This window comes from Bactrocera neohumeralis, chromosome 6 (assembly GCF_024586455.1).
Source record: "Bactrocera neohumeralis isolate Rockhampton chromosome 6, APGP_CSIRO_Bneo_wtdbg2-racon-allhic-juicebox.fasta_v2, whole genome shotgun sequence".
In the NCBI taxonomy this organism is placed as follows: Eukaryota; Metazoa; Arthropoda; class Insecta; order Diptera; family Tephritidae; genus Bactrocera; species Bactrocera neohumeralis.
Window position 1 is genome coordinate 46,588,481 of NC_065923.1, and position 26,884 is coordinate 46,615,364.

The 26,884-nt window shown below is 32.8% G+C and overlaps 6 protein-coding genes across 9 annotated transcripts in view; 5 read left to right on the forward strand and 1 right to left on the reverse strand.

The window, feature by feature from the left end:
• Positions 1–13,058, reverse strand: part of LOC126762581 (UTP--glucose-1-phosphate uridylyltransferase) — a 30,308-nt gene extending 17,250 nt beyond the window's left edge. The window contains exons 1-2 of one of the 4 annotated variants that reach the window (XM_050479445.1): positions 9,240–9,459; positions 7,679–7,773 (exon numbers count right to left, since the gene is read on the reverse strand). In XM_050479445.1, coding sequence (XP_050335402.1) covers positions 7,679–7,708 — 30 coding nt within the window. In that variant the 5' untranslated portion in view covers positions 7,709–7,773; positions 9,240–9,459. Of the gene's footprint in view, positions 1–7,678; positions 7,774–9,037; positions 9,057–9,094; positions 9,460–12,862 lie in introns of those variants that run through there. The other 3 variants (XM_050479444.1, XM_050479446.1, XM_050479447.1) reach the window with 3 other exon arrangements.
• LOC126762567 (myocardin-related transcription factor B) overlaps positions 1–26,884 on the forward strand; it is a 374,476-nt gene that overhangs the window by 110,320 nt on the left and 237,272 nt on the right. The gene's annotated exons all lie outside the window — the stretch shown is intronic.
• LOC126762622 (small VCP/p97-interacting protein) lies at positions 14,397–15,284 on the forward strand. The gene is made up of 3 exons (XM_050479499.1): positions 14,397–14,582; positions 14,663–14,833; positions 14,887–15,284. The coding sequence occupies exons 1-3, from the start codon at positions 14,517–14,519 to the stop codon at positions 14,899–14,901; spliced, it is 252 nt and encodes an 83-aa protein (XP_050335456.1). The 5' UTR covers positions 14,397–14,516; the 3' UTR covers positions 14,902–15,284.
• Positions 15,676–16,934, forward strand: LOC126762610 (uncharacterized). Its single transcript, XM_050479484.1, has 2 exons — positions 15,676–16,027; positions 16,111–16,934. Exons 1-2 carry the CDS (start codon positions 15,767–15,769, stop codon positions 16,732–16,734), a joined length of 885 nt encoding a protein of 294 aa, XP_050335441.1. The 5' UTR covers positions 15,676–15,766; the 3' UTR covers positions 16,735–16,934.
• Positions 17,087–19,565, forward strand: LOC126762576 (zinc finger protein ZFP2-like). The gene is made up of 6 exons (XM_050479437.1): positions 17,087–17,602; positions 17,655–18,720; positions 18,788–18,871; positions 18,934–19,143; positions 19,216–19,359; positions 19,420–19,565. The coding sequence occupies exons 1-6, from the start codon at positions 17,378–17,380 to the stop codon at positions 19,491–19,493; spliced, it is 1,803 nt and encodes a 600-aa protein (XP_050335394.1). The 5' UTR covers positions 17,087–17,377; the 3' UTR covers positions 19,494–19,565.
• LOC126762582 (adenosylhomocysteinase-like 1) lies at positions 19,950–26,358 on the forward strand. The gene is made up of 2 exons (XM_050479448.1): positions 19,950–21,009; positions 24,072–26,358. The coding sequence occupies exons 1-2, from the start codon at positions 20,524–20,526 to the stop codon at positions 25,113–25,115; spliced, it is 1,530 nt and encodes a 509-aa protein (XP_050335405.1). The 5' UTR covers positions 19,950–20,523; the 3' UTR covers positions 25,116–26,358.

The following is a 26,884-nucleotide window of genomic DNA, read 5'->3' on the forward strand; positions in this document are numbered from 1 at the left end:
ATTTCAGCTATTCAAAAGGCGACGACCGATATTCTCAAGAGCATTCCGAAAAATGACCTTAAACACTCATTTGAAATGCTAATTGACCGGGCTAAACGCTGTATCGAAGCACAAGGAAACTACTTTGAATAAAAAAATATAACTTTAATATTAATTTTTTGTTGTTTTTTTTAACAGTCCTGTTTCTTTTGCGACAGACCTTGTATATTGACTCGACTTTACCTAACAGACTGATCAATGTGTTCGGTAAAAGATCAGCCACATGTACTGGAGTCCACTTAGTTGAAATCCGAGTCCTTGAAAATTTATAGCCCGATTTCGACAACTTTGGACCATGATTAAATACCTTGAGGGAACTATTTTTGAAAATATTCACTCTGATAACTTTTTTGATATTTGATTTGTATACTGTTGAGTGAAAGCATCAGTTAGAATTCAGAAGTTAGTTATTTGGGAGGTAGGCGTGGTTGTCACAATATATCATAAAACGTTTGGGTAATCTCACAAACCAAGTTTGGTTGAAATTGATCAAGTAGCTAGTTCCTGAGATATATAGACCATCCCTACCATCTTGGTTGTCAAATTTTATGCTTGAAGCGCATTTATTCAGTAAGTTAGCGTTTGCGTAAGTTAGTAGTTTTTATATGGGGAGTCGGTGAGGTTGTTATCTGATTTTATCCATTTTCACAGTAAGATTTGGTTGATTTAGCTCCAGCGGTTTGGAAGATATATATACAGTCCTTATACCCACTTTTAAAAACATTGGAATAAACATTCCACAGGTTTTTCCTTTACTGCGATTCCCTGGCATGCTCCCTTGGGTGCCAAGGAACATGTGTACCAAGTTTCATCAAGATATTTGAAGTTTTACTAAAGATATCGCTTCCACGCACAGTTCGTTTGTCACACAGTCACCCGGATTTCAATGCGTCTTGTCGTCTTGATCATTTACATACTATGTCTATAAAAATAACTCGATATCTATCTCGATTAATTTCAGGTATCATAAAATCAGCTGTTAGGTTAGATTATAGAAATGATCACTGCAAGCATGTTGTAATTTTTATGGATGTTGTGTCTCTGCTGCCAGATCGCATACAGTTTTTTTCGTCTAAATTCCCATTTGTTGGATGGGAATTCTCAAACTAAAATCTAATTGGGTTATATAACTGATTATTAACAGTTATACAAGTGTTGTTCTATCGCAGAACTAACTTAATTAAAGGCAAAATCATTTCATAACATCTTTGATAGAAATTCTTATCAATTGCTTATAAAACAGAAGGTTGATTATAATTCATGATAAGTTTACCTTACTATGGAGCGAAAAAAGAAAATTGAGACTGGGCCTCTTCAAAAATATCACCGAATCACGATGATTATCACTTACACACACATCTATGACGCTGTACTTTTTGCTCATTTGTAAGTAGTTAGACTAAAATCAAATGAATCAGAATGAAAACACATAAGCATATTTACGGCGTGACGAAATTATGGAAATTCACACCCACATAAAAGAAATATAATCGAACACTTCAGATAGTGGAGTTTGAGCAACACGGAAACCCTTTTTCGAAAGAAGTTTCGAACAACAGACTCCGAACCAGAAAATGCCACTGATAGACGACGACTTGTCATACGCATGTGACGAATTGAATTATCATCGAAGTATCTTTTTCAAAATCAATTGTTAATCTTTGTACTTTTATAATAACCATTTTTATTAACAAATAAAATTTGTAAGTTTTAAAATGTTCTTAAAATAATATGAAATTGCAGTGAGTACAAATCCTACACATATTATCTTATTTTTTTTTTTTGTAAAATATGCATTGTCATCACAACACACAGTTTAGCGTTAATTTGCCGGCAAAATGCAAAGCCATGCGAATACGCAAACAACAAAAGCAAAAAACAAAGCATGAAATAGGAAAGAGTGTGCCAAAACTACGTGATATCTTAGCACATTTAACGGCACATAGAAATATTATGAGTTATATGCGTGTGTATATGTATATTGTATGCAAATATATTTAAAATTACTACGGCCGACGGGCGGTCAGCCAAATGAATACTTGCTGCTTCGAAATAATTTCAATGCATTGCTATTTTATTACGATGCGTCCGGACTTACGCTTTGACAATGGTATTATGCAATACATATAGACGCAATTAATTAATTAAAACAGTGCACGAGCAATGTGTCAAATTGTTTACTCGCTTTTGTGTTGTTGTTAATATTTGTGCGCGCAATAAGTATGCATGCACTTTGGAGAACAGGGAATTTCGCACCCTCAATTTTGATCATATTTAAATAATATTTGAAGTAGTTGACAATATGTATGTGATCCCTTAGATTCGATCTGTATAACATAAGCCAATAATCAGACGAAATGTTTTTGTAATTAATGCTAAAAGGATATAAACATAACTTTCTTGACTTTGATATTGGTTACATGCTGTAGAGATCCAATTTATGGCACGATTCCGATTACTTTGGCGGCGGGGTAAAAAAAACGAATTTCCATATAAATGGGGTATGTGCGGATAGGGTAGCTTCTCCAGAGGAGGAATATCCGAAAATAATGTAAAAATAACTAATATTTTTTGAAATATTCACGTTTAAAAATTCAAAAATTTGCACTAAGAAAACATGTTATGTCTCTATGTTTCTCTAAATTTTTTCACATTTTTGTCTCGTTATATTTAAATATACACTTTAAAGATTGAAATAAGTTCACATTTCACTTTTATTTTGTAATATTTTACCTATATTTATTAATTTAAAAATCACTTAGAACACTCATCGTTGCAAAGGCTAGATTGTTTACAATTATGAGGAAAACGAGCGTTGCCACATCTCAAACACCAAAATTGTAGGATTCTTAACGATTTTTCTTTGTTTATATACATATGTATATATACATATGTATACATATATACTATACATATGTATGTATATGTATAATATGCGATTTATGTTTAATAAAAATAAATAAGTAAAAATCTATAATAATATTGTAAAATTTATATCATATCGGGGTGACTGAAGTACTTTCGCGTAGTACTCCTTTCTGCGTTGGCGGCCTTCGGCCGCGCTTTAAAAAATAACCCTGGTCGAGCGAATACCCGGGGTGACTGAAGTACTTTCGCGTAATACTCCTTTCTGCGTTGGCGGCCTTCGGCCGCGCTTTAAAAAAAATAACCCTGGTCGAGCGAATACCCGGGGTGACTGAAGTACTTTCGCGTAGTACTCCTTGCTGCTTTGGCGGCCTTCGGCCGCGCTTTAAAAAAATAACCCTGGTCGAGCGAATACCCAGGGGTTACTGAAGTACTTTCGCATAGTACTCCTTTCTGCGTTAAAATAAAAAAAATATATTGAGTTTCGTTATAAAGTGGTTATATTTTTAGGTTATCTTGCACTAATATTCAAACAAAGTTTGAGTTTTCATTACAAAATGGTTAAATATTATTATATAATATTATTATATAATATTAGTATATAATATTACATATTTGTTTATTAAATTAAATAAAGAACATATCCATATGAATGGATAGAGGAATTTTTTGGAAAAAAGGCATTTCAGCGAATTTCTTTATTATCACATGGCAGCGCTCCATTTCGTCGTAATTTTAGCACACACATGATGTTCACTACGAGTGTAAAATGTAATTTTTAAAATAAAGATTTCTTCGGTAAAAAAACTGTTAAAAGTGTAAAATGTGGATTTATTTAAAAGTTTATAGTTTAAATTAATTAATTTGAAGTGAAAAATGTGAGTAAAGTGTGTTTAATGCGGTAAAATAGCTTGTTGAAATGCTCGAATTTTGGGAATTTTTTAACTTTAAGGTCGAATATGTAAACTAAGCGTTTGCGGTAATGACCTATAACCTCTATATATTTTTTAATCAGGAGGACTTCCTCTTTCCAACGGTACCTTCAAATCGCGGCGCCAACAGAAATCAGAAATCGGAATTGTGCCCAATTTATGTTCGGAGATTGTAGCGATGCCACGAAAAAAATCTTCTCCCAATTTTGTGAAAATATCTTGTCATATAAAATAGTTTTCTTTACAAAAACTTAGTCAGCTTGTATGACTACTATACGCTATAGTTGTCCGACATCGTCAGATCCGACAAATGAGCAGCTATTTGGAGAGAAAAGGATTTGTCTCAAGGATGGATGTCTCAAAAACCGAGGGTCTCGTTCGCGTATATACAGACGGACAGACAGACGGTCGTGTATAAACTTTTTTAATGACTTTATTGTATGATGTAACCACACTATGAATGCGTCAAAATAACTAATCATGTCATTCCTCCTCCCTTCGCTTTTGTTGTTTGTGTAACGGTTATCTAGTAAGGTTCGGATAAGTTGTCTTCGAAGTTATCCAACGGTAGGCCCAGGAAACGTGCTGCTTCGATAGGGTCGGAACATAGGGAGATGAGTGTCAGATATGTAGGGTTAGCTGAGCATTCAAAGAGGTGGTTAGAGTCATGCGCGATATACACATATTTGATATATCGGGATCGATTCTGGATAAGCAGGAGTTTAACCTGCTACAGTATCCAGAACGAAGTTGCGCAAGGGTCACTCTCGATTCTCGTGACAACTTGAGCTTGTCGTCTGAAATAGGTAGTTCAGAGTTTGACTCCAAGTACGCCATTCACTGAGAGGGAGTCGATGAAGATGTTTATGGCGCCGCCACTGTGAATAGCGGTCGGGGCATGTCTGAAGTTAGTTGCGTCCGAAGTCTGGTCGGCCTATAGTTTAATGGCGTCGACGCTTTTTGCTCCTAGAAGGCAGTTCCGCTTCAGGCAAGTGACTGCAGGGATGATTTCTACGAAAACACTGAAACGGAGAGGAGTTCGTTATGTTCCTTAACGGATTGCCTTGTATGTTGCGAAGAACTTGTTTGTCTTTTCCCCATGTACTCACGACTAGCGACTTCAGGATTTTGTTGAGGCAATAATCGCAGTCGTGGTAGGTGAAATGAACTTGAACTTTTGTTGACTCGGGTTAACTCTGACATAAATGTATGGAATATAGCAAAGTTCTTAAAAACCCCGAAAATAATGTTTAATTGCTTGTTTAAAGCTAATCATTTGCCTATATTCAGACATTTCAATTTATAGAGTACTTAAACACACGCGCACTTAAGTTCGGTTTTTACGGGAGAAGTATAGTATGTAAGTATATAAAAATATATCTCTCCTTTCGCACATTCATATGAGCATGAATTCGCAAATTCCTACATACAGACAAGTAGACAAATGTGCTAGTTAAAAAATGAACAAACCGCAAAATGGCACACTTTAATTAGTTTTGAAATTGATAAGAAAGGAAAAAGAAGTCGAAAAATGCAGGCACACACATACTATGTACATATTCATCTATGCATCTACATACATAGATATATGTACAGTAGAGTGATTCAAAAAATTATTTTTTTTTCGTTTGGTACTCGGAAAAATAGGTTCCTAGACCCTCTAAGAAAGCCTCACCAAACATGAGTTTTTAATTGTAACGGGAAGGTCCTCCTACATACAGTTTTTTATTTTTTCTTATTATCAGATAGCAAAACTTATATCTCGCTTCCAACTACTTGAAAAAATATCTTGTTCCTTAGATTTTGTAGGAAATTGAATGCTCTACAAAAAGGTCTATTATGATTTTTTCGTAAACCCAAACGTTTAAAAGATATGAACAGTTAAAGTTTGATTATTTTTGGAAAAATTCTTTATTTCTTATTAATTTTATAACTCAATGAAAAAAAAATTATTATGAATGATGAAACTCATAGTTTTGTAGGAGGACCTACCCAATTAATACAATTAAAAACTCAAGTTTGGAGAGGCTTTCTTAGAGGTGTCTAGGGACCTAGTTTTCCCACCCTAATATACAGTATTGCGCAAATTAAATGCAGCTAAATAAATTTGGTAATCATTCCAATTTTTCAATTATTTTGATATGATGAAGCCCCAAAGAGGAAATATTTGGCCGAAATGCCAATACTGTTTCTCCAATAAGTACCAGAATACCAATAGAAGAATTAAATTTCAAATATATGTATTCTTTTTAGGCAGTAATCGTGGAAAAGCATCGAAAAATCCAACAATGTTACAGAATCATGTAAACACTAAAACTGGAAAGGTGGAGAGTCTAGAAATAATAGAATTAGCAGGCGCAGGCTTAAACGAGCAACGTTTCACAACCTTACAGATATAACAAATATTGTTTCATTTAGTTTTTGAAAAAAAAAAATTAATATAACCGCTTGCTATTCTTGGTTTATAAATTTTGAAAAACATTGATTATTGAATTTTAATGAAATATTTGAAATAAAAAGAAATCGGAATTCTTTTCTGAAATTTTTTATTCTATTACGAAGATAGTAGGAACTTTTTGAGAGACTGTGTGCTCTTAAATTAAACTCTTCGTACATCAACGGACAATACTCGAACTAGTATGAGGTTATATCGTATGCCATGCAAGGATAATTTCAACTTTAATTCCATAGACAATCAGTTGCAAATATTTTACACAACACTGTGGGAGCATTAGCAGACTTTAATAAAGGTGAATCTATGGCGGTCAAGAAACTGTAAGCTCGAGTTTCAACAGCTTGTAGAGTCACTTTACGGAGATCGACGTCAAGACAGAGATTTTATTATATTTGAAGTATCTAAGTTATCACTCGCATTACCAAGCATTCGCGATCTCGAGTTTTATAGTTCACATAGAACTTTAACTTTAATTATGCTGGGAGCCAAATATGAATACTATAAATTAAGCTGTGTGTAATGTATCTACGATGTAGTTATCGAACGATTAAATGTATATGTACATAAATATGTATGCTTTAATTGATTAAGAAAGAATTTTAACTATTGGCTCTGCATTGTAGTTGTAGTTAAATAATCTGTGCGATTAAAAAATGTCTGTCTGCCTTAACACAAAAGAAAAACAGGAAATGTTTGCAAGAAACAAAAATGTGAATACACGCTGATAATGAAACTGAAATCACTTTTGCTCGTATAGTGGAGGAGTGAGCCAAATTGGCCACACACAGCTGTCATTGCACATTTACAGTATGAATATTGGATCCGCATGATTCCAAGAAACTGTGTACCGTCCAAAGTAGATAACTTTTATTTAGGGATCCTTTGGAATCTTCAAAGGTCTGTGAGCTTATACAACTTTTACGAAACATGTTAATCTAACAAATCTTTGAAGATTTCCCTGAAAATAGTGAAATGAACGTCATCACAGTCAAAGCAAAAAGGCTTCTCATCAAGCATGCCACAAATTAGAAGCTCCTCAACTGGAATAATCGATATTGTCTTTAGCATAATTAATTGAAGTTTGCGCTTTATTGCACACACATCAGACACTTTTCACCAACACCTACGCACTCAGAAGCCATGGCAAAGAACTTGCCGCCTCTTTGCCATTTAGCCGGCAGTTATGTACATATGTATATACACACTTAGCATAAGTAAACAGTAAACACACTGAGATAAAAACCGCAGAAAATGCGCAACTTGACCTCCACTTAACTCCTCATTACCGCTAGCAAAGGTGTCTCTCAATGTGGTTGTTGTTTACTTATGAAAACAAATGCTGATAATAAACATTATTTTTATTGCTATGCAAATACTCAACACTTACACGATCCAAAAGAATATCGATGGCGTTCATTGTGTTTGTTTTTAATGTTTTTTATTGTATTTGTTTTGAGTATGCTTGTTTATTAAATTTTGAAACTAAAAAAAATATAAAAAATAATTTGAAGATATTTTACAAAACATAATAGATATTTATTTTTATGATTACACACGCGTAATAATGTTTAGTTTAAATTAAAATAAAAAAATATATTTGTGAAGCATTTGTGAAATTTTATACGGTTTTTGTTATTATAAAAATAATTTTTAAAGATTATATTGTAAGAAAAAAACAAAAAAATAAGAATGTATGTATGTATTACGAGAAAAAATATATATTTTTTTTTTTATTTTTATAACTTTTAGTTTATATAGAACAAATAGATTTAATTTTGGAAACTAAACGAAATATAAAAATTATTTTAAAATAACATTTTAATAAAAAAATGTATATTTTTTTCTGATTGCACAAGCATAATAATTCTTAGTTTATATAAAAATCAAAAATATGTTTGTGAAAATTTTGTGAAATTCTACATTATTTTATTAATTATACAAATATTTTTAAACATAAGAAAGTATATGTATTTAGAAAAATATATATATTTTTTATTTTATTCTATAAGCACACTTGCAAATTAATTTTTAGTTTCTGTTAAAAAATATATTTAATTTTGGAAGCTAAAAAAATATAAAAATTAATTTAAAAGAATATATTTAATAAAAAATGTATATTTTTTCTGATAACACACACGCAGTTTACAAAATTAAAAAGAAAATAATAATTTTGGAAAGTTAAAAAATATGTAAAATTATTTTAAAAAGTTGTATAAAAAATTATAGATTTATATATTTTTTTGATTACACACACATAATAATGTTTAGTTTAAATGAAAAATTTGCTTGTGAAAACTAATAAAACTAATAAAAATATTTTTGAAGAATTTGTTAAATAAGAATAAAAATATATTTATTTTTTTTTTTTAATTATATGAGTACACTCGCGTAATAATTTTTAGTTAAAATGAAATAATTTTTTAATTAATTTAACTTATTTAATTAGAAAATATATATTTTTGACATATAAATTTTTATACAATCTTTAAAAATACGATTATTAAAGATTTTATAACAATTTTTTATTTAAAAAATATATATTTTTAATATAATATTTAAATAAGTTAAGTTAATTAAAATTTATATTTGAAAAATATTTAAAATTTTTTACTTTTTTACATTAAATATAATACATTTTCTATATTTAAGAAATATATATTTTTTTATTCTATGAGTACACTTGCGTAATGATTGAAATATATTATAATTTTTATAATATATTATTTTCAAATATGTTTTAAATTACTTTAATGTTAACCGTTATTTAATTATTATTTTATTTAAATATTTTACGTTATTTTACGTTATTTTATGTAAAATGTTGTCCAATATTTCTTTTTTACAAAATTCACTTGTTTGTTGAAGCCAACACTGGTGTGTTTTAAACTTATTCAGAATTTCGTGTGCGCATTTATTCGCTCATTCAAATTACTGAAGTTTATAATTACTTTAATTTTTCTATTTTAAAAAGATAACACATGTGCGTATATGTGTGTTTAGGCCTAAACGTGGAAGTAGTTGTCAATAACAAAATGTATTTTTAATTGCCACAACACATTTATTTATTATTTTTTATGATTAATAATTATTGTTAAGCGTTAAGCGTTGAGTGCGTCAACTTTTGGGTGGCAAACGCTTTGATGAACGATCGCGACGAGACTGTGCAATTGAAAACGCCGACTTTTTCGAACTTAATTTTATATTTGTGCGAGCTGAACGTGGGCTCAGGAGGCAAAACGCGCATATACATACATATATAACCAAACGCAGTAACACGCACACACACATGCATTCATACATCTGTACATATGTATAATATATGAATATTAGTGAAGCAAAAAAACATACTCGCTCATTAAAGTACTGAGGGTGGCTATTAACTAGCATCAAGACGCAGGCGAGCACAACAAGAGAGTTAACAACTAAATTAATTTACCTACACTCACACACTATATCACTATATTTATACATACAGACATATTTGACTATCTACACACATAGTATGTATGTATGTATGTACATCAATTTACATACGTTTTTTCGTAGATAAGCGTTTGTAGCACGCTATCAGCGTATTGTCACTGTGCGAGCGTGCATAGCAAGTGTGTCTGAGTAATGGAGATTTTAATCGCAAAACGTTTAAACGTTTGCATAGCCAGAGCCGCAGCAGCAGCCTTATTAAGAGCGGCTACCTTAGCGCCAATGGTATCAAAAGCACAAATATACACACACACAACGTACATAGGTGCATCAGAAATTAGAATTTTATACATGAGTGTGTAAGTGTGTATGTATGTGTCTTTCTTATCACTTCACTTAGACCTTTGATAATATTTACTAGTGTCAAGTCATTATATTGTATAACTGAAATTATTAATTATCAATGCATAGCAGCGTACTAAAGATGGTCATGGAAGTTCAGCTCAATAACAGTAAAAATAAATTGTTCTACGAGATCTATTTTTCTAATGGAAGTGAAAATTATGAAACTCTTAAAACTAGCATTGATGCGGACGTCTTTTTTTGGCCGTTCCCACGACAGTCGGGTCTACGAAACCGGAACGGACCCGGATTTTTATCCGGCCAAGGACTGTCAACTCGGCAGAATTTCTGCCGTTACAACAACAACAACGTCTTTTTTTGGGCTTATCAGTCATTAGAATCAGCTGCATAACAAGAAAAAATATATAACCCATGAAAGATTATGGCAGCACTCCATAAAACAAATAGGATGCTTTTTACTAGTCCAAAAACAACAAACAAACATCATAGCGGCTAATGAGCAATTCTTTCTTTTTTGAGCTCCAATAGTCTTCCAACAATTTAAGATTGCATCGACAGTATCTGTTATCAGCTAGAATACGCAGTAGTGCATACAACACATTAACACACCTCCCCTGTGGACCGTTTCATCTGATCATGAGTTTATGTTAGACTTTTTAGAGGTTATTAAGGTTAGTTCTATCCTGTTGCTGTTATCAGTAATATAGCAATTTTTATAGCTTTATTTATGGTGAGATATTTTTCGGAATTTTTTGACATCCCCGATCCCTAAAGCGGTTATCTAAGAATTATCTAAGAAGAAAACTTTCAACCGATATGGTATACAGAAGGTCATTGTGCAACAAAATATCACGTTTTCCAGAATGATTTTGTATGCTGCGAGTTGATGGTTCTCGACCAGATTTTTAGTTTTTGTTGTAACGGACTCGCTTTGTAATATACAAAAATGAAAAGTGTCATAAAATTCACTTTTAAGTTATTAACACTCAAAGTTTATTTCGACTTTATATACATATATACATATGTACATCAGTAAGTAATCATTTACAAAAATTTACTTGACAATCACTCTGACAGTACCCAGTTGACCTTATCGCTACGACCGTCAGTTATCACACAGAATTTCAGTTTACATTTTTGAACCGCTTTTTCAGCTGTTCTTATCAACACACAGTTGCCCCTTTACATACACTGAATTTTATTTTTAAATGCAACATGCATACATACATATATACAAACAAACTGGTGCAAATAGTGCAGTAAGATATGGAAACTTTTCGTATTCGTCTGACATTTATAGCATCCAGTGGCCCTTTACTGATTGCAATGACCTTTATATAACCGTTTGAATAACGACTTGAATAAATTCTCTACTTTGGATTACAACTTTGTTTTCACTATAAAATAAATATTCCTTCGCAGAAATTGCTGTGTGTAACGTTTCAAAAACCATATAAATCGTATACCGCTTCCGTGGCAGCATCTCAGTTCTGTTGTCATACGATTCACGTCATTTAGCGTCACCAAAAGAATATCACTGAATTACATTTATTTTTAGAAATTTCAACAGATTTATAAACACATTAACGTACCTCCTACATATACATACATATATTTTTTCAGAATATAAAACAAGAAATTTTGATTAATTAAGTACATAATGACATTTTAATATTTAGCTATCTATGTATACATACAGTGAAATTCATCATAACCGAAGACCACCCACACACTGTTTTTGCCCGTCTAAGGGGAGTGGCAATGACGTATGTTTTAACTGTATGCTTAAAATAAAGAGTTGCAAGTCAGAGCTATTTTTCTACTTAACTAATAAATGCGAGCCAAAGTCAGCTAGGAGTGAATCAATGTCAATTATCTCTTTAGTTTCCGTTGAGCCGCATATTGCACCAATATAATGTCCGTGTCGTTGTGTTCACGAAATTTGTCAAGTTTTGGGAGCTGGCCGGTTATGAAGACTGTCTGTATGGGGAATTTCACTGTATATGATTGTTTTCTTTTTTCAAACAACTACGTACTTATATTAATAATTTAAAAAACATCGCAGATTAAAATCTACATATGTATGTACGTATACATACATACATATGTACATAAAACTATGTATGTATTTATATGATATGTTTAATTTTGATTAATGCGAATTATTTTTGCGGTATATACAATTCATACTTACATAACTATTTATAAAGACATATGTATGTATACATAAATATGTTGCAATAAATTCATAGTTATAAATTGTTAAAACTCTTAATAAAAAAAGTACCCAAAATTTATTTACTCAAATGTGCTTTTTAAAACATTTATTTAAAAACAAATTTGTCATTTTCAAAACAAAAATAAAAGCTTAACACGAACGCAAGTTATCATTCAAGGGTAAATGTATGCAAAGGAGGTGGCCCGGAAATGAAGCTGCCTCCGACATTTTTAAATAATTTGAACATATGTAGATACATTCATGTGTTTTATACCCACAAACATTTATACATAAGCTGTGGAAGACATGGACGTTGCACTATAATGTGGCTTTTGCCCAATGCGAAGGACAGTATAAGTTCTTTAGGTCAATTGAAGGTTATTTTGACAACAGCAGAAGACAGCTGACAATATATGTATATTCGAATACACATCAACACAATTTATTAACTCACATAGGAGTTCCAATTGTGATTTTAAGCCGACTTAATGTTTCAAACTGTTGTTTCGCACACAAACTTATCATAAGTTATAACATTCTGTCTGTTAATTAATCTGTTTGACTGCTCACCTTATTTTCATTTGGAACATTCAACATTTTATTAATATCACACTAAAACTTTACTTAGAATTTATTTCTGGCACAAATTGAACACTTTTTAGGCGCTCTCTATAGTACGAACAAACGAAACAATTTTAACCTGCTCTACAATAATTTTGTGCGGATTATTTGTTAACACTAAGCAACATTGTATAAACCAACAAGTAACTATTCCTAAAATTTTCACTAACATATACGCAAAAAAATAGGCATTTGGTACGGGTTGCCTACTAATATTCTAGTACTAATTAGGTTGCGATACGGGTTGTCCTGAAATATTCTACTACTAATTAGGAATTTTACATAATACTTTTTTTTTGGTTTTTTGTGTACATACCACCATTACTCCTTTGATGGGGATTTTTTATAAGTATTTGGCTATGAGTGATTTAAAATATTTTGTAAATATTATTTCATACTTACTATATTATAATTATTATTATTATTATAGTTTTTACTGAATTGTATATAATTTTCATATATTTATTTTTGTTATTGTTTAAATTATTTCAAATGGAGAGTTTTTTTTCATATCGTTAATGCAATTAATATGCCTGAAGTGTACCTGATTATTATGTGAGTGGTTCCCTGTGGAACCGAGCATACAAAAAAGATCGGTAACATGCCCACATTGCAACCTCAAAGGTGGTTAAGAAGAGCAGCAAATGTGCAATAAACTTTTGTGTCGAAAATATTCTTAACATTTTTCATTAATGTTTTCTATTACAAATACCTTCTCACAATAATTATTAATAATTAGTTATTATACTACATTCTTTTATTTAGATCTCTGTGTGCAAAAAGACAATTTCGGTTAGGTTATCTCAGCTGTGTAAAATTCTTGAAAACCATATGATTCTTTTGTTAGTTGTTGGTTTATACAATACTAAACTCTACCGTCAGGCACTTTGTACATGCACTTTTGTTTGACTTTTCTGTTCCTTGCGCTATTCTTCAATTGTGTTGTTATTTTGTTTATCAGCGGAAAATTTACCAATATTAGCGCATGGCAAGAGGAACAAAGAGGAATGTCAAATTGATTGACGATGGAGTTGTTAGCCCTGTTCGCGCACTTTTATTAACATAAAATGTATACTAACAGTAAAATTTTAAAAATTATGCGTTAGTATAATTTAAATATAAATATAATTTTAATATTAAAGCAGGTCCTTTTATTTTAATTATGCATTTTTTGTTGTTTTAGAGATCAATTGAGTCAGAAGGAGAGATACATATGTATATTGTCCAACAGTTCGATGGCAAGAATATTTTCTAGGATTTCCATTCAACGGAGATAAAGACTACTCAGTTCTTCAATAAGTTCCTTTATGATGATGTAACAATAGTCAATAGTGACATAAATTGAAACAAAATTCAATTCAAAACATAAAAGTTTCGCATGCGAATGTCTTAAAATTGGAAGTATTTTTTCAATTGTATGTTAAACGATTCTGTCATCGACTAAACATACCTTAACTCAGTTGTTTTCTGTTTGAATTCACACCCACCCACCCAAAAAACAGCTGGTATTGACGAATGATAACACAAAAGAGACCCTTTGTAGCAAAATATAATTATTTTACACCACAATAAAACTTGTAATTAAAAAAAAAACTTTAAGAAAATGGGTTCGTTGTGCTCGTCATGTTTTGGAGGCAATGGTGAATCATCTAACCTGATGCCATCACCGGTAAGCTAATTAAATTATTAAGTCTAAAACGTTTTACAGCACACAAAATAAATTAAACGATTGTTAATTGCGTTCCAAAGGAAACTCGACGTCGTCAACAACTTGAAGCAGCAGAACGCCGACGAGAAGAAAATGAACATAGAGGCATTAAAAACCCTGATAGTGTTCGAAGACAACAGCAACGTGCAGAGGATTTAGCTAGAAGAGAAGAAGATGCTGCGCGAACAGGTGGCGGCGCACCAGCATTAAAGGTATTGTAATTGACTTAAATAAATATAGCATGTGAATGATTTTCTTTTTATAGTGGCAAGCAAACTAAGTAAAAATGCTTAAGGGAGTTTCAGGAACTAACAGCTTTAAGCGCGTATAATTCTAAGTATTCAAATACGTAAACTTATGTGCGTATCAAAAGTGTTTAAAATTTAAGACAGATTTACACATTGTTATACAAAATATTATACTAAGGGGGAACTTACAATGCGATAGAACGCTTTTCTAAAAATTTTAATAATTGTTAAAACTCTTGTTCATTTTTGTTAATCCTTCGTATGCGTTCTAAAGTAATATTGTTAATATACATACTATATGAATATAAACATATATGTACACATAATGTGCTGATAATAAGATTTAATCCCTCTTTTAATTTTGTTATTTCATACAAAAATATTATTTGTTTATTATATTATATGTATGTACAAATTTAAAAAAAAAGAAACAATACCAAAAACTAATGGAAGTAGACTTTCTATTTAATAAACATTTGCCCCCATTGCATTTTGTAATTTTCTATCTTTGTAAGCAATTTGTTGTTAATAAATTTAGAGCTATATATGTACTGCCTATTTTATTTATTTCAACTGATCCCAACCAAGATATAAAGAAGCAATGAACACCTTAATATATAAATATCGTTATTAATATTAGTCTGTAATGTTTCAAGTCTCTTCGTTTTATATATACATATATGTAACATACATATATTATTAGGGGCAAATATATTACTTAGCAGAATGTGCGCACTAATAAAACAAATAAATTCTCTGTTTAAGCCGAGAATAGCAATTGTCAAACTATTAAGTGTCATCATCACATTCTTTGTGACTCATATTCTTAAACGTAGTCAGTGTTTTTAATTCTCGTTTTCACATTCAATTCTCTTAATTTACGCCACCAATGGAATTATGATTAAACCAAATATAATATTTTATTTTTTGTTACTAATAAGTGTTGAAATATACGGAAAGCGGCTTATTGTGAAACGTAAGACAACGAAAAAGGCGCCAGTAGAAGCGTGGACTGGTAAATGGTTTCCTGGGCCACCACATCCTAAGGATGATTGGAAGGGAAAATGGTTCCCAAATCCACCTTATACAAACGGGCAAACCTTAAATGTGCACGATAAAAAACCACTTACTGCCATCGAAATTTGTGATGATGGCAAGGTATAGTATTAACACACATTACAGTTGTTCTTTCGATATTCTTTTTATTTTCTTTATAATATATACTTATGTTGTATTCGCAGCAATATATTGGAATCGATTTTGACCCCAGTGATGTTAGACAATCTTTTGAACACCTATGTTTAGCGAATCGCACATTATATACACCTAATATGAAGCGTGAAGCATTGCGAATGGAGTACTTTATCCCACCAGCCTACGTACCGCCAGTGAAGTGCCTTAATGAAACAATTACTTATGATTCGATGTTGCCTACTTATGGTGCCTACCGTCCAATCGTCCCGAAATATGGTTCATATATATTTATGCCTCCCCAAAGATATATTACAGCCTTATCTCAAGGAGCCATTGTAATGCTTTACCATCCATGCGCTTACACTGGTCAAGTGAAATTGTTGCAAAACACACTACGCGCCTGTATGTATCGTCACATCATAACTCCTTCCCAATCCTTGAGTCCGGAACGACCACTTGCTCTTCTTGCATGGGGAAACAGTTTGGAAATGTCTGTGGTAGATGATCATTTGGTTGTAGATTTCATGAAGCAGAATGCCAAGCAAGGGCCAAGTTTTTCTACAAAGCAGCCAAATAATACAAAAATGTACGAAGCGGGCTTACTGCAGGAAGCTCATCTAATTACTGATGAGAATGATGTCGAGATCTGTGGATATAAAGAGGGAATGTAAAGCCTTAACTTAATAGTGGTGCAAAATTCCATTTGTGGAATACCTTAAATTAAGAATCGAATATGTTATTGAAATTTACACGCCTTATTGGGTTTCAAAAATTTATAAAAGTTTATAGTTGATTCGTACCTATCATATATGTATGTATATATATTGGAAAAGAGATATTGTTATTAAATGTTAAAATTAAAAAAAAATTAAACGTTTCTATAAAAAACTGTAGTTATTATAAATTGAACGAATGGGCAACTCTATACTGATAAGTGGGAATGTGCGGAATGAAAAGACAACAAAACACAGATGTTCTTACAGCTGAGCGTATTTGTTGGGTTTTTTCCATAAACCCGAATATAAATTGAAGGAAGTGCTCATCATTAGTTTTTCATAATTATAAATAGTATTTGTGCTTACTAACTTGCATACAACAATAAATATAAGTTGCATTAAATGCATTTTTCCCTATATTGTAGTGAGCGGAACAATTAACATTGAAATGTCCGCACACATGTAGACTCAGTACCGGTTACTCATAAAAAGCAAAATAGCCACATCACTGCTATACATATTTTAGTAGAATCTTTTGGACGATTTTCATTTACGAAGAGATTTTCTGAAAATCTTTTATACATTTCTCGTCTGCAAAATGTCTTTGACATTCTCGGATATTTGCAACGATCTCAAAACATTTTTAGAAAGTATTTGTAGAACTTGTAGCAGAATAGATAATGGCGAAGGGCAATTACAATTTAAGCGTATATTTGCTGCTGTAGAAGAATCTCAGTCAGTTTTTATCAACGAAGCTTCCGAGATCCATGTAAGTGACGAAATCAAAGATGTGTATGACGAATTGTTGCTTTGGAAACTAAATGTAAGTTGCTTTGTATAAGAAAGAAACCGAAATTTAACTATTTTTCTCACAGATTAAGCCAAACGATGGATTACCACAGCAGATTTGTCACGACTGTTTAGAACGTTTAAACGGAGTAAAACATTTTCACAATTTGTGCATTGACACGCAGACATTATTACAATCTTACATTAATCATGTGGACACGCTGCTTGAGTCTGGTAGCTTGGGGCGTCTGTCTCCTCGTGGTGAATCCGTAAAAAGTGAATCACGCATTTCCCCAGGTCCAGGCTTGTTTAACCCAGAAGATTTAGTAGAGGAATCACCGGAAACACCTGAACGCGCTGCTTTAACACTTACTTCTCCTCAATTAAGCCCAAAAAGTCAACTAAGTCCTCGTTACAATAAGGAAGTTGTATATGCGGAAAGTTCTATGGGTACACCCCCACCACTTTTTGATGAAATGAATACAGAACCAATAGACATGGAGACAATGGAATATTTAAAAGCAGAATCAGATCCAGAGATGAAATTGAATAGTACTCTGCAAAGTGCACCTTCAGAAGATATCTTGCATCCATTAAATTTTATCAGTAGCAGTGAAGATGAAGACTCCGAGGAGGGTACCGTTACTGATACGGAAACAGATGCAATGTCATATGACTCAAATTATGCACCTAGACAGTCTTTGCAATGCAAGATTTGCATGGCTATTTTTCCTAAACGTTGCTTGTTAAAAGAACATCGCTCGCGGATGCATCCACAAGAAAAACCATACATTTGTAATATTTGCTCTAAAGAATTCAAATCAAATTTTCTATTGTCCCAGCATAAACACAAACACAGTCGTTTGGACTCTATTAAGTGTGAACAATGTGGCAAACATTTTCGCAGTCAACTACATCTACAACGTCACAACAAAAACTTTCATCTTACTTCCACTTATACATGCCACATTTGCAATGAAAAATTCGAAAATTATACACAAATGCGATTTCAGTACCATGTGCGCCAACACGGTGAAAAACGTTTTCAGTGTCAATTTTGCGACAAGTCATTCCATCAGAAAATTCATCAAATCAACCATGAGCGTACACACACAAAGGAGCAGCCCTTCTGTTGTGATGTCTGCGGAAAACGTAAGCTGGGTTAATAACATATGCTATAGCAATTATCTAAACTTGTGCATTTAAATTATAATTATAGGTTACCGCCAGCAAACAGCTTGCAGGGAGCACATGTTGACTCACAAGGATCCTACTCCATTTAAATGCTCAATATGTCAAAAAGGTTTGTAGTTTTGTAAGCACAATTGATGCTATATTTGATGGATTCTTTATTTATTCATACAGGATTCACTCAACGCTCAAGTTTGCGTTTACATTTGCGCGGTCACAGTAACCATAATAAGAAACCGATTTTCAATTGCGATTTGTGTGGGCAAAACTTTACGAAGGAATCGCATTTTGAATGGCACAAATTGAATCATAAAACATATTCTACGGAATCAAAAAACTCATTTGGATTGGAAAATCAAACACATATAAACGCACATGCAATAAGTATGTAGTTCATATATTTTTGCTTTTACGGGAAAAATGATAAAAAATTTATTTTTAACAATTTATTTGCAGCCCATAAAACTTTCTACTGCAAATTTTGTGATAAATCGTTTCAAAAACAACAGTTACTTTTGCTGCATGAGCGGCAGTATCATGGAAATATCGTTGAAGAAGAGGGCGACTCAGAGAGCGGGCATCTCTACCATTCGCACTTTAGTATGTTTATCCAAATAAAATATAATTGCAGAATTAATATAAAAAAAACTTATTTTATAGATCTAGATCGTGTATTACCACACCGGACTGAAGGCAACATTGACAAAGATATATTATCCTTATTCACTACATAAACCTATTGATAACCACTTATAATATCTGTATTATTCAACTTGATCTATAAATAAAACTGACTCTATCACTTACATATATATTCAGTCATTTAAACATATACAATAATTTATAATGAAATCAGAATATTACTTTTATATATCATAATCATATCAAAGGTTTTACCTCTACTACTTCCTTACAGTTTTTGACAAAAAATATTTTTATACCGACTCTCGTGTTTGAAACCCACTACTTAACAAATGTTATTTACTCAGACTACTTTATACTCCCTACGACCTTCGAACTAATATAGAATTATTAATAATTAAACTTAAGCTTTTATTTTATTTAATAATGCCAACGATGTCGTAGCAATGAAATATACACTGAGTTGTCAGCATTATAATTTTATTAATTATAATTTTAGGAATATCTGGCATCACTAACTCATTTTCTTCTTTCTTCTATCATTCAATGTTCGATACAGCGATTCTATAGAGGACTTCTGGAAGCAACATTTAATTTAGTTTTTGTTTTACAAGCGACTTGTTCGAATTGATTTGATTAACTTCACAATACAAACACCCGTAATTCGTGGTTGTGCCCATTGTGTTGTTTTTCCTTTTGGTGTTTTTGCAAAGTTCCCTATAGTTTTTCTACAATATTTCAAGCACTTGCTGTGAACCGTCGGCCAAACGCATTGAACCAACAAAGTGGCTTACGTATTACAAACCAGAAAACTAAAGGAAAACACTACCGTTGTGAGGGGAGTAAAGTGCATCCAATAAGAAAAGAGACAAAACCCATAAAAAAAACTATTTTCTAAAACAATTGCATCACGTGAGCATTACGTGAACGTCAAATAATAGCAAACGAATATTTGCAATATAGCAATTTCGGAAATTCAAACAGAGTAGTTACACTCCAAGCCACTCCATTCAATTACCCCAACGCGAGCAACGTAACTTTTCATATTTTTTATTTTGTGGTATTTATCCACAATATTACAAAAACAACATAAAATAAATTTCTAACACGTCTCAGCACGAAATGAACAACCTGCCCGACACTCCTGTGCCCGATCCAGGATCTAGTGGTGATAAACAAGAGGTGACAACAACTGTTCCCAATAAGTCTAGTGCACTTAAAAAGACCAGTCGTTATCGAAGTCGCTCCCTATCGGCTTCATCCACGGATTCGTTTAGCTCAGCCTCTTATACTGGCAGTAGTTCAGACGACGGTGACGATGTACCACCACGCGAAAAAGTTCAAAAGAATACCAAAGGTAATTCGGACTTTTGTGTACGTAACATTGCCGGTCAGCATGCGTTTGGCCGGCGTGAAATCGAAATAGCCGAACAAGAGATGCCGGGTATAATGGCACTCCGGAAACGCGCTGCCGACGATAAACCGCTAAAAGATGCGAAAATCGTCGGTTGTACGCACATCAATGCGCAAACTGCGGTGCTCATTGAGACTCTAGTGGAGTTGGGAGCATCGGTGCGTTGGGCAGCATGCAATATATACTCGACGCAGGTGAGTATAGTATATGAATTAAAGCGTATAGTAGCTAACAGCTGTTATCTTACTAAAGGGGTTGGTTCGTGTAAATTGACTTATATTATAAAAACTGTCATGCTTATGTTTATAGTATGTTCATATACATAATTGCTTAGATATTATAACAAATATTTGCAATGTGAAATATCACCGCTCTAAAGATCGCTTGACACAGCTATAAAAAATTTAATGTACTCGAAAATTGCTCTCTTAATAAAATATCAACATTTAATTTATGTACATACTATACCGTTTTATATAAATCGATTTAAATAATTCCAGCGAAAATAAAATGACTAACGGTCACATATTTACTAGACTTCGGTTAGTATGATTACTATGTTTACATTATTTATCACAAATTAGGCCAAGAAGATATTTATATACATATGTGTGTATACATATGTATGCATTATAGATAAAGCACTTTTCGTACATATGCATGTTGAAACTCATGAAAAGACTAATAGTACTGACATACAATATTAATTGACTTGGTTTTTAAATTTTCTATTTACAATGTCGCTAGAAAACAAACATATGTACATAAACAGTTATACATGCATATATGTATGTACATATGTATTAAAAATTTAAATCAAAATTAAGCTCATGTGACTTGCCCAAAATTGCTTACCAAATAAACATGCCGCTCCTCTCCTGCACCTAAAAGAACCACATACATTTCATAATGCCCTTCCCACAATGACAACAGCCAACAATAGAAGATATTGCTGTTTACTTAAAAGATTGTAAACGATTTATAATTGAGTAAATTCCAACACACTCACGTTCGGTAAGGAAAACAATATCGCTGGCTTGTGCAAAGCGACAGTTTCAATTTCATACAATTGGCCACATAAGCATTGGTGTGATATAATGAAATTGTATATGCAGCGAAAAACTCCATCGATATAAAAGCTCAGATGCATAGGCAAATGACGTCAGTTAAATTTCATTCAAAATTCGAAGGGGCTGGATGTACAAATAAGTATATAGTATGATTGCATATCTAACTGTGTATATGCATATATCTGCACTATATGGCTATATGTAATAAAATATTGTTTGCCGCAGTTGACTGTACTTATGCGAAACAAGTTTGCATCGAAGCTAGAATACCCTTCACGCTTAAAAAGTTTCTATACATGAATTTGAATTTGATGAAAGAGCAGCATCTTTGTAAGAAAAGAACTTGTGAAAAGTTATATATATGTATTTTTATTTTTCATTAACCTAACCTATATTGTTTGGAGTCTCCGACGTTTCTTTCTGGTTGTCACAAACTTCGTGGCAAACTCAACATGAACTGTTCAGGGTATAAAATTTGTCATTTAGTTTCCGTATTCAATTGCAACCAAACAAGAAGTGGTCACATTTTGATTGACTCTCGTAATAGAATGTTATACGAGTATGGACATACGATATATACCAGTGCCCTACCAAATGCATAAGTTTAAATGCTAATATTAAACACATATCTCTGTTAGATGTTCATAATCACTAAAAAATATTAATCTTTCAAAACAAAATATACATATATTTTTATGCAGAAATAATAACGTCTACAACATGTAAGTATCTCCAAACTACTCTACATCTGCCACTGTAAAAATTTAGAAAATCCAATCAATTGGTTATAAGTATCTCCATAGCTGAAAATAGATTGTCAGATACATAAGTATATCTGTTTGCCCCATTTTTACTGTCAAGTGCGCTAATGAAACTAAATAGCAGATAACACCTTAGTTCACGCCTAATACAAACATTCATATGTACATACTTCTGTGCTTTCATAAATCTTTTGTATGAACGTTCAAATGTATACACTTACATGTATGTATATGTATATAGTATATAGTAAATACATTTTCAAATGCAAATATTAGTCAGAATCGGCTGTTTGCGGTCAACTGTATCCATCACTTTTGAGCCTAATGCTCCGCAAACAGTAAATAAATAAAAATTAAATATTTAACGATAAAGTTGTAGATAAGAGGTTAAGACAGTAATTGAGCGTTTTTATGTTGAGCATTATTTATAAACCGTTGACCATTTTTTAGGAGTTAGGTTATGCATTATATATTTAATTATGCACAAATACGGTTCTAATCACTTGGAATAATTATTTTCACCCTCAAAAGTAGAATTTTGTTCGAAATCTCACGTTTAAGCTATAAACAATTACATTTGTAGAGAAAGATTGCTTAATGAACATTCTCGAGCTAGAGCTACACATTAGGGTAATAGTTATCTTGACTTTGGAATATGGTCAATACGCTTTTCTTCATATTTAAACTTTATTTTAAGCAGTTTCATTACACAATATGGAATTACAACTACGACATTCCCAGACACTATTTTGGTGGTGCGTCTTTTGATGTTATTGTGAGCCATAAGGTGACATTTGCTTGCCAAATTTCTTATTTTCAAAAACTGAGGATATTGCAATATTTGAGGTTTTTCGAAGTTTTCGTGCTAAATTTGGTTCCCTCAGTTTTTGGGATATCGATCTTTTTCTATATTTTTTCTTCCCAAAAAGCTGCACATAGGTTTGAATATTTCAATAAATACTATTTTTAACTACCGTTTTATTTTGTTTTTAAAGAAAAAGACTTCAGTCTTTGTTCTAAGCTATTACTTAATCTTCAATTCTTGGAAAATGTTGAAGTAAAAGTCACTCTTCCGCTCCATTACCATCCCATCCCATACCATATCTTTAGGTGCGAAACCGACTATTTTCAGTTAAACCGCTAATAACAATAAATAAATAATTAACGGCAATATCTGATAATAGTATTTATACATCTAAACAAATATGCTGGGTACAATAATGTTCTAAATTATCCAAGACGCCCTTTTAGCACCTCGACTTTCGTACAATAGAAATATACCGAAGTGTTAATTGACGTCATTAGCGTTCAATAACAGATCATTCAACATTTTTGTTAGACCACTCTATGGTATTCAAGATGAACTATTTTTAAAAGCAAGTGCTAATTGCCTACTCTTTTCCATTCTCCAAACTATATTTGCAGAATGAAGTAGCTGCCGCATTGGCCGAAGCCGACATACCCATCTTTGCATGGCGCGGCGAGACGGAGGAAGATTTCTGGTGGTGCATCGATCGCTGTGTGAATGCGGAGAGCTGGCAGCCGAATATGATATTGGATGATGGTGGCGATGCCACACATTTAATGCTGAAGAAATACCCCACCATGTTCAAGCTTGTGAAGGGTATTGTGGAGGAGAGCGTCACCGGTGTGCATCGTCTGTATCAGTTGTCGAAAGCCGGTAAACTAACGGTGCCTGCAATGAATGTCAACGATTCGGTAACGAAGACCAAATTTGACAATCTCTACAGCTGCAAAGAATCCATACTCGACAGCTTGAAACGCTCAACGGATGTTATGTTCGGCGGCAAGCAAGTGGTCGTCTGCGGATATGGTGATGTTGGCAAGGGCTGTGCACAGGCATTAAAGGGTCAAGGATGCATTGTATATATAACCGAGATAGATCCGATTTGTGCACTACAAGCCAGTATGGATGGCTTCCGTGTGGTGAAGTTGAACGAGGTGATACGCAATGTGGACATTGTGGTCACAGCGACCGGCAATAAAAATGTCGTCGTACGCGAACACATGGATAAAATGAAGAGCGGTTGCATTATATGTAATATGGGTCACTCAAATACCGAAATCGATGTAAATGGTTTGCGTACACCGGACTTGACGTGGGAGAAAGTACGCTCACAAGTGGATCATATTATCTGGCCGGAAGGCAAGTACATCATACTATTAGCTGAGGGACGTCTCGTCAATTTGTCATGCTCCAGCATACCGTCGTTCGCTGTGTCAATTACTTCGGCCACACAGGCACTCGCACTTATCGAATTGTTCAATGCGCCACCTGGCCGCTACAAGTCCGACGTGTATTTGCTGCCAAAGAAAATGGACGAATATGTGGCAAGCTTACACTTGCCCACCTTCGATGCACATCTAACAGAATTAACCGATGAGCAGGCGAAATATATGGGTCTCAACAAAGCCGGACCATTCAAGCCCAACTACTATAGATACTAAAACATGTTGAAGCTAAGGATGGGGGAAAAAGCGCTGTGCAATTTTCGGGCTGGTATGTGATCTTCTATGAAGTATGTTGATATCAAGAGCGGTATGCTGAACTTAAAAGATAAAAGTAAAAGCGAGAAAAGGTGTTGGAGCGCGCGCGTAAACTGCCAACGAAAGTATTCTAATTTGAAAAAGTATTTCAGCTAATGTTAAAGTTGATGCTGAAGCTGTGTGCTTAAGTACTATAGATGGTTAAGATTGAATTAAATTTAAAATTGAATGCAGCACTTATTAACAAAAAACACAAAATTGCGGAAAAAATCACAACACGGCAAAACAATAATTACGAGTATACAATAATAATTAAGATCAAAATATAAATATCGAATTGCAAGCATTTAGTTTGCACACACATACATACCCCATACAGTTTCATGTGCATACACGCAGTTTATAAGGCTTAGTAGGAAATGCCACATGAATCCCAATGTAAAAAAGCTGGTACTTGAACTTTAGCTAGTAGTATTTAGTAACTTTTCCTCCGCATGGAGGCGAAACACACTTGCCTATAAAATGATGTATGATGAAACATCAATCAATATTAAAATAGCATTAACACGTCGCCGCTGATGACAATGAGCTTCATGACAAACCAATAAGAAAAAGTTGAAATAACTAACGAATAGTAAATATGATTAAATCAAGTTGTACTAAAACATGAAATCGAAACGAACGTATTTCTGCAGTGTTCAATTTAAATATTAATCTGCAACATACATACACATTTAAAAGTAAATTACAATTATGGCATTCTTTGTGCATGTGCACATCATGCCAACTTTTTATTTTGTTCAATGTTTGATCATTCTACTTGATAAATACCAATTTTTGCTATGACCAGCAATGGTTTTTTTTAATATATTAAACATTTGATCGCATTTTAGTCGCTAAATAACATTTCATATTTTTCGCTTGCTTTGTACACTAGTAAAAATTTTAAATTTTTTTGCATTTAGCACAATTGAACCAAAACTTGCTACCAAGTTATGCAGCTTTTAGTGAATATATTCCACTTTTGTTTAAAAAAAATGTACTTATACTATTATATTTATTGTCTGTACAGTTGTATTAAATACGTCTTATAGCGTCAATGAAACGAAGTTTATTTGCGTGTAAAAATAAGGTATTATGAGGAATGCAAAACAATGTTTATAAAAATAAAGCAGAGTTTAATAAAAAATAAATTTAAATCAAATTCTTATTGCTCTTTAAATAAATAGCGTATTACAATTTCTTGACATTTTGAAAAAAGGAGATCGTAACTGTCAGTTTGAATGACAGCTAGTATATGCCATAGTGGTCCGAATAATTTGTTTTGCTTTGGACCACTTAAGAGTTGATAGTATTTGGAAATGAGGTATGACTTGCTTCATAATCCAAAAAGTGTTCCTGAAGTGCTTGCATAAAACATTCTAGAGGTTTTGCTACTTTTTTGTATCCGCTTCTCACTCGCAAGGCGAGTACTTTGTTGGCTGAGCGTCAATATTTTGTATTTTATGCGTGCAACATCACAGTTCTGAGTGGCTTGCTTACATTGCTACTAGTTTTACATTCTCTACGGATAAAAATATTGAAAGAGTTTCAATTCATTCTGAATATATTCTCTGTTTATTTTTGCGAGGTGCCTTACTGCTGCCGATTTTCGGGTTTATACATCTTATTTCCTTGTAATTCATGCACAAAACATTCCGACAAGGTACGGTTTGGAATAAACTGCCACT